The 13,380-nt window shown below is 46.8% G+C and overlaps 2 protein-coding genes and 1 pseudogene across 3 annotated transcripts in view; 1 reads left to right on the top strand and 2 right to left on the bottom strand.

Moving 5' to 3' along the window:
* Positions 1-10,677, bottom strand: part of HACL1 (2-hydroxyacyl-CoA lyase 1) — a 55,252-nt gene extending 44,575 nt beyond the window's left edge. The window contains exons 1-3 of the mRNA XM_004704009.2: positions 10,219-10,677; positions 9,954-10,058; positions 5,083-5,123 (exon numbers count right to left, since the gene is read on the bottom strand). Of these exons, the coding sequence (XP_004704066.1) occupies positions 5,083-5,123; positions 9,954-10,058; positions 10,219-10,311 (239 nt within the window). The 5' untranslated portion in view covers positions 10,312-10,677. The remainder of the gene's footprint in view (positions 1-5,082; positions 5,124-9,953; positions 10,059-10,218) is intronic.
* LOC105978745 lies at positions 797-2,639 on the bottom strand (annotated as a pseudogene).
* BTD (biotinidase) overlaps positions 10,150-13,380 on the top strand; it is a 37,823-nt gene continuing 34,592 nt past the window's right edge. Inside the window, exon 1 of one of the 2 annotated variants that reach the window (XM_045297517.1) lies at positions 10,150-10,487. The gene's annotated coding sequence lies outside the window, so the exon portion shown is untranslated. Of the gene's footprint in view, positions 10,488-10,891; positions 11,314-13,380 lie in introns of those variants that run through there. The other variant, XM_004704010.4, reaches the window with a different exon arrangement.

Genomic DNA, 13,380 nt, shown 5'->3' with positions numbered 1-13,380 from the left:
GCACATAGATCTATTTCCCCAACCTCATATATATTTACATATGTACATGCCTACATTTAGACTTCTATAAATGCTCTTTGCCTCCTAGCTCTTTCCTATATTTCCTTATACTTTCCTTTTGTCCCACTATCATGCTCAGCCTTCAATGGGTTTCAGTAATTCCTTTCAGTTACATTGCCCTTGATCAATCCCTACCAGGCCTCTTACACCCTCCTCGCCACTGATTTTGGATCAAAAGCAAATTATTTTTACAGCTGAGTAAATGTGTGTGGGGGCAGAGGTGGAGGGGGGTGAGAGACAGGGGTGAGTTTTTTACTCTTACCAAATAATGTCAATTGATCTTTGATACAAAAGCAATTCTGAAATGTAGTGCTATGCCCCACCATGGATGAAACTTTTCAAGAGAAAGTATCTCCATGTGGTGAAGTGAAATTTCTTTCTTTCTTTTTTTTTCTTCTCCTGCTTCACTTCTCTTTATTCCAAAACAGCTTAGTTACAGATTTCAACACTCCAGATGCAACATCTGGGCAAGTTAAGAAGATTCACAGCCAACTTGTCAGGGCACCTTGGCAAAGACACAGGGAATAATCTGGGCTCACGGGACTCTGCTCTCTCTTGGGGGAAATCCAAGAATAAGTACAACCACAATTGCAACCTCCCTGCCTCCCCCTTCAATAAAGTTTTGGGTTTTTCTGTTCCTTTTATTTAGCTTTTTCCTTTTAAACTGGGACTCGTTCTTGACGCCTTTTCTCAACATTTATGTTCGCTGTCAGAATGTCTTCCCTTCTTCCCGGCACTAGTGCACTGTTATCTTGATGGCCTGCTGGGCCAGCAGCCGACGGCCAGCCAGAAAGGTCACACTGCCCAAGATGGCCAGGTACTTCAGCATCTGGAACATGCCGAGCTGACTCCAGTAGATATACATGAGCCCCAGCATGGCAGCACGTCCCAGGTGAAAGAAAATTGTGCTCAGAGCAAAAGAGAAGTTGCAGACGTTGGCACCAATCCGGATCCACAGAGCAAGGAGCGGGAGCAAGGGCGAGAGGATCAGGATGGGGAATGTATTGGACACCGCTGTGGGGGGCCTCTTCTCAGGCTCTCGGAACAGGTGCTGGATTCCCTGTTTGGAAGTGAAAAGGTTCTTGGATAGGACAGTTGATGGCGCATCTTCTTCAGGGAACCTGATGACCACATCAGCCATATTCCAAAGGATCAGATGCTTCAAAGTGGCATCTCCAATGATCAAGTAGAGGGTGTAAGTGCTGGAGGCAGAGTCAAATTCAAGCTTCCTTTCAGAGGTAGCTAGTTAAAAGTTGTACACGTTCTTACTGTCAGGCTCAGCGACAAACACCACTTCCTTCTGGCTATGAAGTCGGACGAACATCTGGTGAGGAGTGAGTTCAGCGCCAGTGTTCACGTCGACCAGCTGGAAGAACAAGGCGAAGTTCTGGTGGCTACCTGCAATGAACATGCCCTTGGCTTTTGCAGGGTGGGTCACCCGGGTGGTTTTAAAAGCGATGCTCTGGTCCTTATCCACAGTGGAGAGATCAACATTTGTGATGCCAACTTCGGTGGAGATCTTGACTCTGAATGCTACCGAGTTCGCAGTGTAACGGGCGTCAACTTCAACTTTGACAGAGAAGTCATAGTGACCACTGGGCAACTCGACATTCACCAAGTTTAGTTCAAACCCATCCCCCGCAGGGGTGAAAGCACAGTGACCCTGGAAGCCACAGACTTTGCATGCTCCAATTTGACAGTGGCCTGAGTCAGAGGTGACTTGCAGCCGGAGGATGGCCTGTTCTGAGTGTTGGGAGGAGAGCCCTCGGGCACTACCAGCCCCGCACGTGGTAGCGATTCTTGGAGAGCGTGGCAGAGGCCACGCTGAAGGCTTCCGAGAGTGATTCAAAGTTCTCACTGAAGATGGCATTCATCAGCTGGATGACCTGATCCTCCTTCGTGGATGGCTCGGTCCCCACATGGTCCATGAGCTCATAAGTGGCAGCCACGAATCACGCCGTGGTTTCCAGGCTTTCTTCAAATTGGAGGTACACGCCCCCCAGTTCATCCAAGTGAGCAACAAGGTCCTCCATCTCCTCCATGATGCTCCTCAGGTCAGCCTGCGGGGACAGGTGGAAACCAGTCTGCAGAGCCTGGACAGTTGCCAGCAGTCTCTTCCTTGCTGAGACGAGCTGTCAGGGTGCTGAGTGCTTCCTGGGATGCCAGGGGGAGGCCAAAGCCAATCAGGGCTGCAACAGCGTGGTAGATCTGGGTAAGCGACGAGTTTGCATTGACAGCTGCCAGGAGGAGGTCTTTGGTTTCATTTGAAATAGAGATCTCACAGCCCAAGAGGGCCTGGCTAGACTGGGCAGCGTAGAAGAGGGAACCCACATGCCTGGGATCCAGGTTGGACTGAATAAAAGTGCATGCTTTCTTGACATCTGGCAAGTGGGCACCAACGCTGCTGAATCCCAAGATGGAATAGAAAGCAGATTCCAAATTTGTGAATGGGGGTCCAACGAGGCCTTCAGTCTCTCCACGTCATGCTTGGTGAGGTAGTGAGTAGGCGTCAAGGCCTGGCTGCTGGCTATGATTGTCAGGGCCAACAGGAAGACAGTGCTTGAACCCGGTGGTGCCATTCCGCCGAGCTGTTCCTGCCAGGGCCTGAGCAGCAGATTGCCTAAGTGAAATTTCTTAACACAGCTCTTCTACTCATGTCCCTACAAGTTGGAACTGACTCAATGGCAACAGGCTCTGGCTTCTCCCACCAAAATGACTGCGTGGGCCTGGCGAATACAATGCATGAAACACTCAATAGAGGGGACCAGTTAGTTTTAGTTGCCATTCTCTGTGTGTAAGAGAGCCATCTGAGAAGTAGCAATAAAGAGAATTCCTGGGGCTATCCAGGAAGAGTAGCCATCAGCAAAGCACATTCTTCTGAGATCCTTGTCTGAAGTGGCAGAGACCAGAGGCATCAGAGCAGAGGAACGGCAGCAGGACTGAAACCAGAGAATGTGACACTGGGAGGCGGAGTAGCAGGTGAGCTTTCCAGCCCATAGAAGAAGCGCAACTCTATGTACCACAGAAGGAAGGGCCTCCTGGTGCGGTGTCATCCTCACAATGGTTCTATGTTTGATTGAGCCCATTGTTGTAGCCACTGTGTCCATCGATCGACTCCAGAGCCTTCCTCCTTTTAGTGATCCCTCTACTTTCCTAATCACAATGTCCTTTTCCAGAGATGCATCTCCCATGATAACATGTCTAAAGTATGTGACACAAAGTCTCACAGTGCTGCCAGTCTTCTGGTTGTACTTCTCTCAAGACAGACGTTTGTTCTTTGGCAGCCCATGGTACTTTCAATACTCTTCACCAACACCACAGTTCATTTGCATCAGTTGTTTGTTTTTTTTTTGGGGGGGGGTCTTCCTTATTCAATTTCCAACTTCCACATGAATATGAGGCAAATGAAAATACCATGTCTTGGGTCAGGTGTACCTTAGTCCTAAAAATATCATCTTTAGGAGGGGAAAAGTGAGGAGCAGATACCAAGGACTCAAATAGAAAGCAAATGTTTTGAGAATGATGATGACTACACAGGTACAAATGTGCTTGACACAATGAGTGGATGTATGGATTGTGATAAGAGTTGTATGAGCCCCCAATAAAGTGATTAAAAAAAAAATAACATCTTTGCTTTTGAACACTTTGAAGAGGTTTTGTTCAACAGATTTACCTAACACAATGTGTTGTTTGAATCTCTTGACTGCTGCTTCCAAGAGCATTGATTGTGGATCCAAACAAGATGAAATCCTTGACAACTTCCATCTTTTCTCCATTTATCAGGATGAACAAACATCTATCTTTGAAGAAGTACATCCAAAACGCTCCTCAGAGATGAGGATGGTGAGACTTCATCTCACAAACTTTGGGCATGTTGTCAGGAGAGACTAGACCCTGGAGAAGGACGTCATACTTGGTAAAGTGTAGGGGCAGCAAAACAAGAGGCAGGCCCTTAATGAGATGGATTGACACAGAGGCTGCAACAATGGGCTCAAAGATAAAAACCATTGTGAGGATGGCGCAGGACCAAGCGGTGTTTCGCTCTGTCTACGTACAGTTGCTATGAGCCAGAACCAACTTGACCACACCTCACAACAGCAATACCTCCTGGTCCAGTTGTAAGGATTTTTGTTTTCTTTTTATTGCCTTTTAATCCATACTGAAGGCTGTAATCCTTGATCTTCATAAAAGATTACACTTTTCTTTATTTTCCACGTTAATGGGCATTTTTTTTTAAGAAGCAAGGAATATGTGATTAGGTAACAAAGATGCACACTGTAAAATTTGTGGAATAATTCCTATCCATCAATTTTTTGAGCAAGCATTTGTGTATAGAGTGTGTTAATCTGGGTACATTAGAGAAACAAATCCACAGAAACTCATGTATAAGAGAGAGTTTTATATAAAGGCTAAGTGCACAGCAAGAAAACATCCCAACCCAATGCTGCCCAAGACCACAAGTCCAACATTAACCCATATGTCCGACACCAATCCACAAAGTCCTCCTCCATCTCACACAGAGGCAATGATGCCGACTGCAGGAGGAAAGCCGAATCAGTGAGCGTGTAAGCATCTCAGCGTTGGCAGGGGTCTCCACACGGCTGCTCCAGCAGCCAGGGCTGCATCGGGGTAGGCCCATGTGGTTTCTCCTGAGGGATGTCTTGCAGGAAATGAGCCTTGCCAGTGAGGCAGGAAACTGGCTAAGGCAGCTGCACCCTGGTGCGACCATCAGAAAGCAAGAGACCCGAGAACTAGAGAGGCGAAGCTCACCGAGCCATTTATCCCTCTGCCCTTCAATTCACTCTACCTGTGTTGCTCGGCCAGGTTGGCACGATGAACTAACCACCTCAGTAGTGTGTTAGGCGAGTGTGTACTAAGCAGAACCCATGTGAGTCTCAGTGACTCACCCTGCAGACAGGGATACATTCCAACCTAAAAGACTCTCTCCTTCAACCGAGAAATGTAAAAGTTCTACCCCAAAGTATTAAAAGAATGGAGAAAAACATGCAGATTTTTGCTTACCTGCCTGTCAGATATCCAACTGCAGAAGCAGCGTAACAAGCCTACAAAGCAAGAATACCAAGATTTACACATACTGGTACCGGCTTAGTCTGTATGAGAATAATTTTCTACTAAACAAGAAACAGAATCTAATAAACAGCTAGACATTGAAATGCTTTCCATTTTATCAAGGAATCATCCAACCCTAAGCTTCATGTAATGGTTAGGTACCTAACTTTGTTATTAGTTTTTCAAGAAATGTTTCCATTTCATCTGTTGTCCACCATCGCCTCTCATAATTTTTAAGTACTTGCAGGATCAGTAGCGTGTCTTCTGTTGTATTCCTGGTATTGATGACATGTGCCTTCTTTCTTTCATGTCTTTCTGTTATCACGTTTACGAGGGATTTAGCCATTTTACTAACTTTTTCAAAGAATTCATTTTCGGCTTTGATGATATTTGCTGTTATTCATGTTTTCTCCTTCATTAATTTCTGTTCTTTATACACTCACTCCTCACAGTTCCAAACACCAGGTCATTAAGCAAAAATCATGTTCTGTGACAATGGAGGGTCGCCACATTAGATCCCCACATGGAGGAATATAACATAACTGCCAAACCACTAGGAACAGCGGCCCAGGCAAAGTGCCAATACCCTTAACCATCACAGCTCGCGTTACTCTCACCTTCACACCTCAGCACTTGTTACTGCCAGACATGTGCTGCTACACCATGCAGAATATATAACAGCTTCCAACCAAAAGTATCACTAGATGTCAAAGTTTTTTTTTAAGGAATACGTTTTATGACCATTAAAAAAAAAATCCGTTGGGGGGGGGTCGATGGCAGCAAGAAACGGTTCAGAGACCTCTTGCCCTGGAGCCCAATGCTAACCAAGAGGTCAGCAGTTCGAGCCCACCAAAAGCTCCATGGGCAGGGTGGGAGGGCACGCTCTGGTCCTCTACCTCCATTCAAGGGCAGAATAGTACAAGCCAGCTCAAAAAGTTCCTGGAAATTTTGACGTGACCTTTTTGAAGCCTTCTCATACAGATAGCATTGAAGACAGCAGAATCTAGAACCAATTCGTTGTTTTTTTTTTTCAAATAAATCCTTTTATTGGGGGCTTGTACAACTCTTATCACAATCCATCCATCCATCCATTGTGTCAAGCACTTGGTACAATTGTTGCCATCGTCATTTTCAAAACATTAGCTTTCTACTTGAGCCCTTGAGTTCCTACTCGCTAGCCAACTGTCAACACACCTTGACCCCTCTAAGTTACCTGACGAAAGACAGTCTAGTAATGACTAGCTGTCTTTCACTTCAGCACAAACAGGCCACCACTCCACAGGCCCTCGTTTGTCTCTGGAACGTCTTCTGGATCTCTTCTCATTTTTCCTCTGAATAGTCCCTGTCACTGGCGAGCTAGTTCAGACAGGGCTGAAGTTTTCCTTTGAGTACTGAAAAGAGTCAGGTCGCACCCTAGGATGCCCCATTCACACCTCAAACTCACTGTACTCAAAACTGAGCTCCCTACCCTTTCCCTCCAGAGTCAGCTCTGCCCTCCATATGTCCAGTCTCAATCAGTGGCACTATCATCCACCAGGTCCATCACATACTTCCCAGATCTAGAGATCATCCCCAGAAGAGCCTGGTTCATGCCTCCCAACCCTTCAAGATAGCTCAGGATATTCTCCTCTGGGAAGCTTTCCCTGAGATCTTAGACGGAGCTGTGTGCCCCTCCTCTGAGTTCTCACAGTACCCTGGGAACACCTCTTTCAAAGAACTTTACATATTAGAGTGAAACTATCTATTTGTGTCTGTCTCTGTTGGAAGAGACAAGGACAAGAACGACCTCTCATTCACTTTACTTCCAGTGTCCAACATGAGACATGGCGCCTAAGGAACCTTCAGCTAAGCTTGCTGTTATTGTCAGTCGCCGTTTAGTTGAGTTCAACTCACTGTGAGCCCATGCATGCACAGTGGAACCAGCAGCTCCGTGGGGTTTTGAAGGCTGTGCACGTTTGGACGCACATGAGCAGGCCTCTGGGTGGATGTTAAATCACCAAACTTTCAGGAAGCAGCTAAGTATTTAACCATTTGAGCCACCCAAGGATCCTCCAACTACGTTTGTCAAGACAGAAATACAACTTCAAGACTCTGTCCTGTGGTTCCTCTCCACGAATCCATAATGTGTACACACATAAGGAAAACCAAACACATTGTCTTTGATCCTTACTTGTGGCCACCTCATAGATAATAAAGTAGAATTGTTCTATAGGATTTTCTTGGCTATGATCTTTCTGGAAGCAGATCACCAGGCCTCTCTTCCGTGGCACTGGTGGGAATTTTTCCATGAACTTTTTGAAGCCCCCTCATGTGTATAGCACTTAAAAGAGCAGACTCTGGAATCAATCCGAGCTGGGCTTCAAGCTCCTCAACTTCTACTACATAACTTTGGCATGCTACTTTCTGTTATCTTGATTTCCCCACAGAGAGGATGAGCATAATTTATAGCATTACCCTGGGGGCGAAATGTATTAAGACCAGAAACTTGTAGGTTGTTATTGTTGTTATGTACTATGGAGTTCGTTCCAACACAGAGCAACCCTAAGTACAATAAAGTACAACACTGCTGGGCCTGCAGCACCCTCATAATAGTTATGTTTGAGCCCACCGTAGGTCAGTAGACACGTGCAACCTGTGCCACCCAGGGATCCCCATCTTTGTACCTATCCTGTTGTCACAAGCTGACTGCAACTCATAACAACCTTAGAGGACAGAGCAGAACTGCGCCCCTAGGGTCCCCAGAGCTGTAAATCTTTCTGGAAGCAGGCTCCCGCATCTTTCTTCTATGGGGTGGCCGATGGGTTCAAGCTGCCAACTTTTCCGTTCACTGACGAGTGCTTTAACCACTGCACCACCAGGCCTCCTTTCCAGACTCTGTACTACCTTCAAAACCATCTTCAAACTCAACCCACTGCCACTGGGTCCATTCAGACTCGCAGCAACTTTATGGGACAAGGTAGAACTGCCCTGGTGGGTTTCCAAGACTCTAACTCTACAGGACAGAAGGCCTCATCTTTCTCCCACAGAGTAGCCTAGAGTTTTGAACTGCTGACCTTGCAATTAGCACCCCAAAGAGTAACCACTATGCTTCCAGGGCTCCTCAACACCACCTTATTCATATACAAACCTCCCACCTATTTAGGAAAACCTTTAAAGTCTCTCTCTTCCCGACTGAATAAAGTCCAAAATCCTAGAGAAGACCCTCCATAGTCTCCCCTCAACCTAGCCACCCATCGGGTCTCACAGCCCATCACTCTTTTGAGATACAAGCATTACCTCTGCAGGTCATCTCCTTTGAGAGCAGAATTGACTGCTTCCTCTGAGCTAACTGGAGCCCTGGTGGCATAGTGGTTACACACTGGGCTGCTAACTACAAGGTCAGCAGCTTGAAACGACCTGCTGCTCAAGAGAAAGATGGGGCTTTCTACTCCTGTAAGCAGTTACAGTCTCGGGAACCCATAGAATCCACCCTGTCCTAGAGGGTCACTATAAGTCAGCATCAATTTGATGGCAGTGAAGGCTTTTCTGAGCTACATACTGCCCCTTGTTTGTACATCCACCGAGAGGTGTTAAACTCGAGAGGCCTGTTCTACTCCGTCCTCTATCCCACAGTTAAGCTGCACAGTACTTGGAACATCGTACACACCTGTTACATGTTTGCTGTGTAAAGAATTAATCAGTGGCATATCTCCCACCTCCTGAAAAACAGTACAATATAGGCCCCATTAAGAGGTCATTAACTTTAAAATTAAATTAAATTTTTAAAAAAGAGGCCAATAACTTCATCTTCCCATACAGAGGGAAGAATGAATGTTGCCCCAACTAATGGAAGGAAAAAGGAAAAGGGACAGAAACTCAAGACTGTTAGCTTTAAGGTTAAAACAATGGTTTTTCCCTCTCCCCAGGGAGATAAGGAATGCCATTCGACAGCAATTTTAAAAACTGTACTTAGTAGCCACACCATCAAAGCCACAACTGAGGTAGACACTTTGAGGGATAGAATAACACGTGAACCACAGTGACACCAACCCTCCTGGGCTGCCATCCTATGGTGGAAGGAAGGCCAAGAGCCGGCAAGAGCCTGAATCTAAGTGCAACACTGAGTGGAACGCAGGAAATAACCGGAGAGACTGAATAAACCTGACAATGCAGAAGCAGACCTTTGATAGTTTCAGTCACCATTGCATAAGGAAGGTGGGAGGCTGGGTTGGCAGAGGAAACACTGCTATTGGGCCAACTGACCAAAGGTCCTACTTTCCCACACTTCCAAATATGCCTTTGCGAAAGAGGGCAGTGACGTGGTGAACAGAGCACTGGACACTTGGATTTGGGACACCTACTTCCCAACTGTCCCTAAAACATCTGGGACCTCCTCCAACTAGTCAAGGCCCCTGCCATATAAGGAGAAATGTGACACTGCATTCATTCATTCCCCAGATGTTCCTCTAAGTCCTAGACATAGAATAGCAAGTGGTTACAGAGCGTGCTAGTAAACTATAGGACGCTCTGACACAGACTGGGGCACGGTCTCTTCCCATTAAAACGCTCCACGCTTTGCAGGACACACGGCAGCACAGTGGCCAAGCATAGACCTTGGGCCTGCAATGCCTGGGTTTTAAATGCTGGCTCGGTCACTACCAGTGGGGTCACCTTGAGCAAGTTACTTAATGTCTCGTTACTCATCTGTCAACTCCGATTAAAAATCGGCCTAGCTTTACAGAACTGTTTTGTTTCACGTGGGTAGCGCACAAGAACAGTGGTAAGTACTGGGAACGGACATCTGCCGTTACTATGGATTATTCCCAAGAACGCATTGGACTCACCGCTTGCTCATTCCTCATCCCGATGTACTTGATGCCCAGTGCCTGCGCGGCGACGGCGATTTCGGTCACTGGGATGCCAACGATGCCAAACATGTACTCCACACCCTGTGGGCAGAGGACAGAAAACTGAACGCCCGAGGCCCGCCGCATCCCACGCCCCCTCCGAGGTAGTCAAGGAAACATCCCGCTGCGGACGCGGCTCTCGTTGCCAAGACAACCGCCGGCCCTCGCCGGCTTCCGTAAGACCCCGGTGGGTCCGTCGTACTTGCGTTTTCAGGGCTCGGGCCACGACTTCGGCGCCAGACACCTGCTCCTCGCTCCTGTCGCCACGCTCGGCGCGGTCTCCTGTTCGCGGCATCGTCTACCTGCGAGTTCACAGCACTCCCGCGGCCGAAGGCCAAGGGGACCCAGAGTCTCCCAGCAAAAGCGATCTCCAGAATACCCGCGAACCGATTGTCAGACCGCCGCTCTGACAGGAGGACAAACAACCACTCTCAGCGGAAAAAGCGGGGCTGCAGTCCGTCCGCGGGCAAGGTGAGGCGGTCCTTCCTCCAATCAGAAGCCGAGCTCTGTCCTCGGCTCCTCCATTCGTAGAGGCAGAGAAGGCGGGACTAGGAGGGGGCGGTGGCCTATGCCGAGCAGGTAAGAAGTCGAACAACTGGCGCTTCCCAGTGTGTTTCTCGCCTGGTACCGCTTTACCAGGCCCAAGTTTTACGGGATGGAAATGAGAGGGGCGCGTGCGCGGCGCGGGGCGGCCTGAAGGCTCCGCCCATTCCAGCAGGGGGCGTGGCGACACCCGTCCCTCGACCGCTCTGCGGCCTGCAGCGAGGCTCCGCAAAGCCTGCTGGGACTGGAGGTCGGCCGCCGGGGGTCACGGCCGGGGCGGAAGTGATTGCTCGTGGGGCGTATGGTTATCCTGCCGGACCACTGCACGCGCCGCATTGCGCTTGGTTTTGTTACAAGTTTCTGGCTGTGCAACCTGTAAACAAAGGAAAATACGTTACTGATATCTGTATAAGGCCGCGATCTCTATGACCAGCTTGCTAGACGAATAAGTCAAGCTTCGAAGCAATCGATGGGATGACCCCTCCAGACCATTTGGACTTTACGCTCCCATCTATCCGTTGTTTACTCCTTACGTCACAAAAGCTTGGATAGATCCATCGAGCCTCGTTAGTTTTGAGACGTCTTCTCTGACCTTTGCTACTAACCCACAATATCCTCTTTGGCTTTCCTAAATCAGGAAATTTGGATTTTCATAATTCTTCGATTCGGTCCTTACCTGCAACTAGATCCTGCACGCACTTTCAGATTGCGTTCAGCGTCTTTCTCTTTGACTCTGATTTTCTGCAATTTGAATGTGAGATTTTTTGTTGTTGTTATATATTCTGCCTGATATTGGTTATGTATTATGTGGGATTTTTGTTCTATAATCATGCTTGATGTTCTCTGGGATACTGGCATCTGTGCTTTAGTGTCAATAATTTTGGAAAATACTCAGCCATTATTATTGTCTTGTTTCTCATTGTGTTTTCTTCTAGAGCAGTGGTTCTCAACCTTCCTAATGCCGCGGCCCTTTAATACAATTCCTCGTGTTGTGGTGACCCCCAACCTTAAAATTATTTTTGTTGCTACTGCGTAACTGTAATTTGCTACTGTTATCAATTGGGCGACCCTTTTGAAAGGGTCGTTTGACCCCCGAAAGGGGTCGCGTGCAACCCACAGGTTGAAAACCACTGTTCTAGAGCATTCCCCTTACATTTATATTGTAATTTTTTATAGTTGATCCAATTCTTGCATGTTCTCTTCCTTTGTTCACTCCCGTGTCTTATTGTCTTGGCTTTTCAGTTTGGAAGGGTTCTACTGGCAGATGAAGCTCACTGCACCTCAGCCTGCTTATGAGCTCTTCACTTCTATTATTCTTCATTTCTGTTACAGTGTTTTTGGTGTCTCGCATTCTCCTTTGAGTACTTTATAGGATTGCCTTCTCTGCATTTAAATCCATCTACCATTTTTCTTAGAGCCTTTAGCAAATGAATGAGTTATACTACATATCTGATCTGTGTGTTTGCCATATCCGAGTCTGGTTCCTAGTGTCCTAACACTTCAAGACTTAATTTCTTACCTTTAGCATGCCTTATAATTTGTTGTTGAAAACTGAGCTGACGTACAGGGTAAGAGGAACTGGGGTGTTTTCAGTTGTAAAGCTCTATTGCTGTTTATGGTGATGTGACCATCAATTCAGGACTAAGGGAAGTGTTTTGCCCTACTACTGTTATAATTCAGTCTTTTAATAAGCCTGTGCCCCTGAATTGTGACCTTCAGAGGCGCTTCCAAATTTTTGCTCCCTCATCTTTTAGGTCAGTGTTTCTTTTCCCAAGGTGGACAGTACCATGCCCTGGAGTGGAAGGGGCACACTGGAACTATCCAGAGGGGCTGCAAAAGCAGATCAAACAAGCAAAGAGCCCTGGGGGCATAGTGGTTATGCATTAGGCTGCTAATTGGAAGGTTAGTAGTTCGAAACCACCATTGATCTTAGTGTTTACATTAGTACCTGTGTACATCTCTACCTTGTTGCATTAGAATCAGTTGGAAAAACTTAAGAAATTTATCTTAGGAGAAATTAGGCACCTGTATGTTTTTCTTTCAAAGCTGCCTAGCTAATTTTGTTTTATAACCTGAATTGAGAACCACCAGCTCTAGCTCTGTACTGAAAAAGCTCTGATATCAGCACATGATCAAATGCAGGGCTGCTAACCAAAGAGCTGGAGGTTCAAACCCACCCTGTGCTTCTGCAGGACGAAGACCTGGCAATCTGTTTCCACACAGATTACAGCTGGGAACACTCCCCTCCCCGGAAAGTTTTCTCTTCCCCAATGGGTCCCTAAGAGTTAGAATCAACTCAGTAATGGCTAATGGCAACACCTCTGTACTCTTGCTGGAGTTTAGGTAACAAGTCTGTAATTGCCTAAGTATTTCTAATATAGTGCGTTTGATTAATATAGTGCGTTTGAACACACATATGGTTCAGGGTTGGCGTGATGTGGCCAGCACATATCTATTCAGCAGGCAGGCAGTTCAGGGGTCCTGTGTCTATTTTGGGGCTTCTAGAATCACTAACAGAACCACTCAGTTCAAAGAACACTGAAAATTCAGAACTCGGAAAAATCCCCTGAATCCACATTAGCCTGTTATTCAGGAAAGATAAATTCTCGTCACTAAACAAACAAGAAATGTCCTTGAGCTTATCTAAACTCACTTTCACCTGTCAGTGCAGTGTTCCACTGTTCGCTAGAAATGATTAATCAAGTCCTCACCTCCACGATTAGCAGAGAAAAGAGTGAGCCTTTTCCAATCAGATTCTAAACAAAGGACTTCAAAGATTCTTTCGTAACTTGCTTAAGGCCCTTGGCACAGACTGTGTAAG

This window comes from Echinops telfairi, unplaced genomic scaffold (genome assembly GCF_000313985.2).
Source record: "Echinops telfairi isolate 266 unplaced genomic scaffold, ASM31398v2 ScPeMD7_7420;HRSCAF=8458, whole genome shotgun sequence".
In the NCBI taxonomy this organism is placed as follows: domain Eukaryota; kingdom Metazoa; phylum Chordata; class Mammalia; order Afrosoricida; family Tenrecidae; genus Echinops; species Echinops telfairi.
The sequence above is the reverse complement of the archived record's forward strand: the minus strand, read 5'-3'. Positions and strand labels throughout refer to the sequence as shown.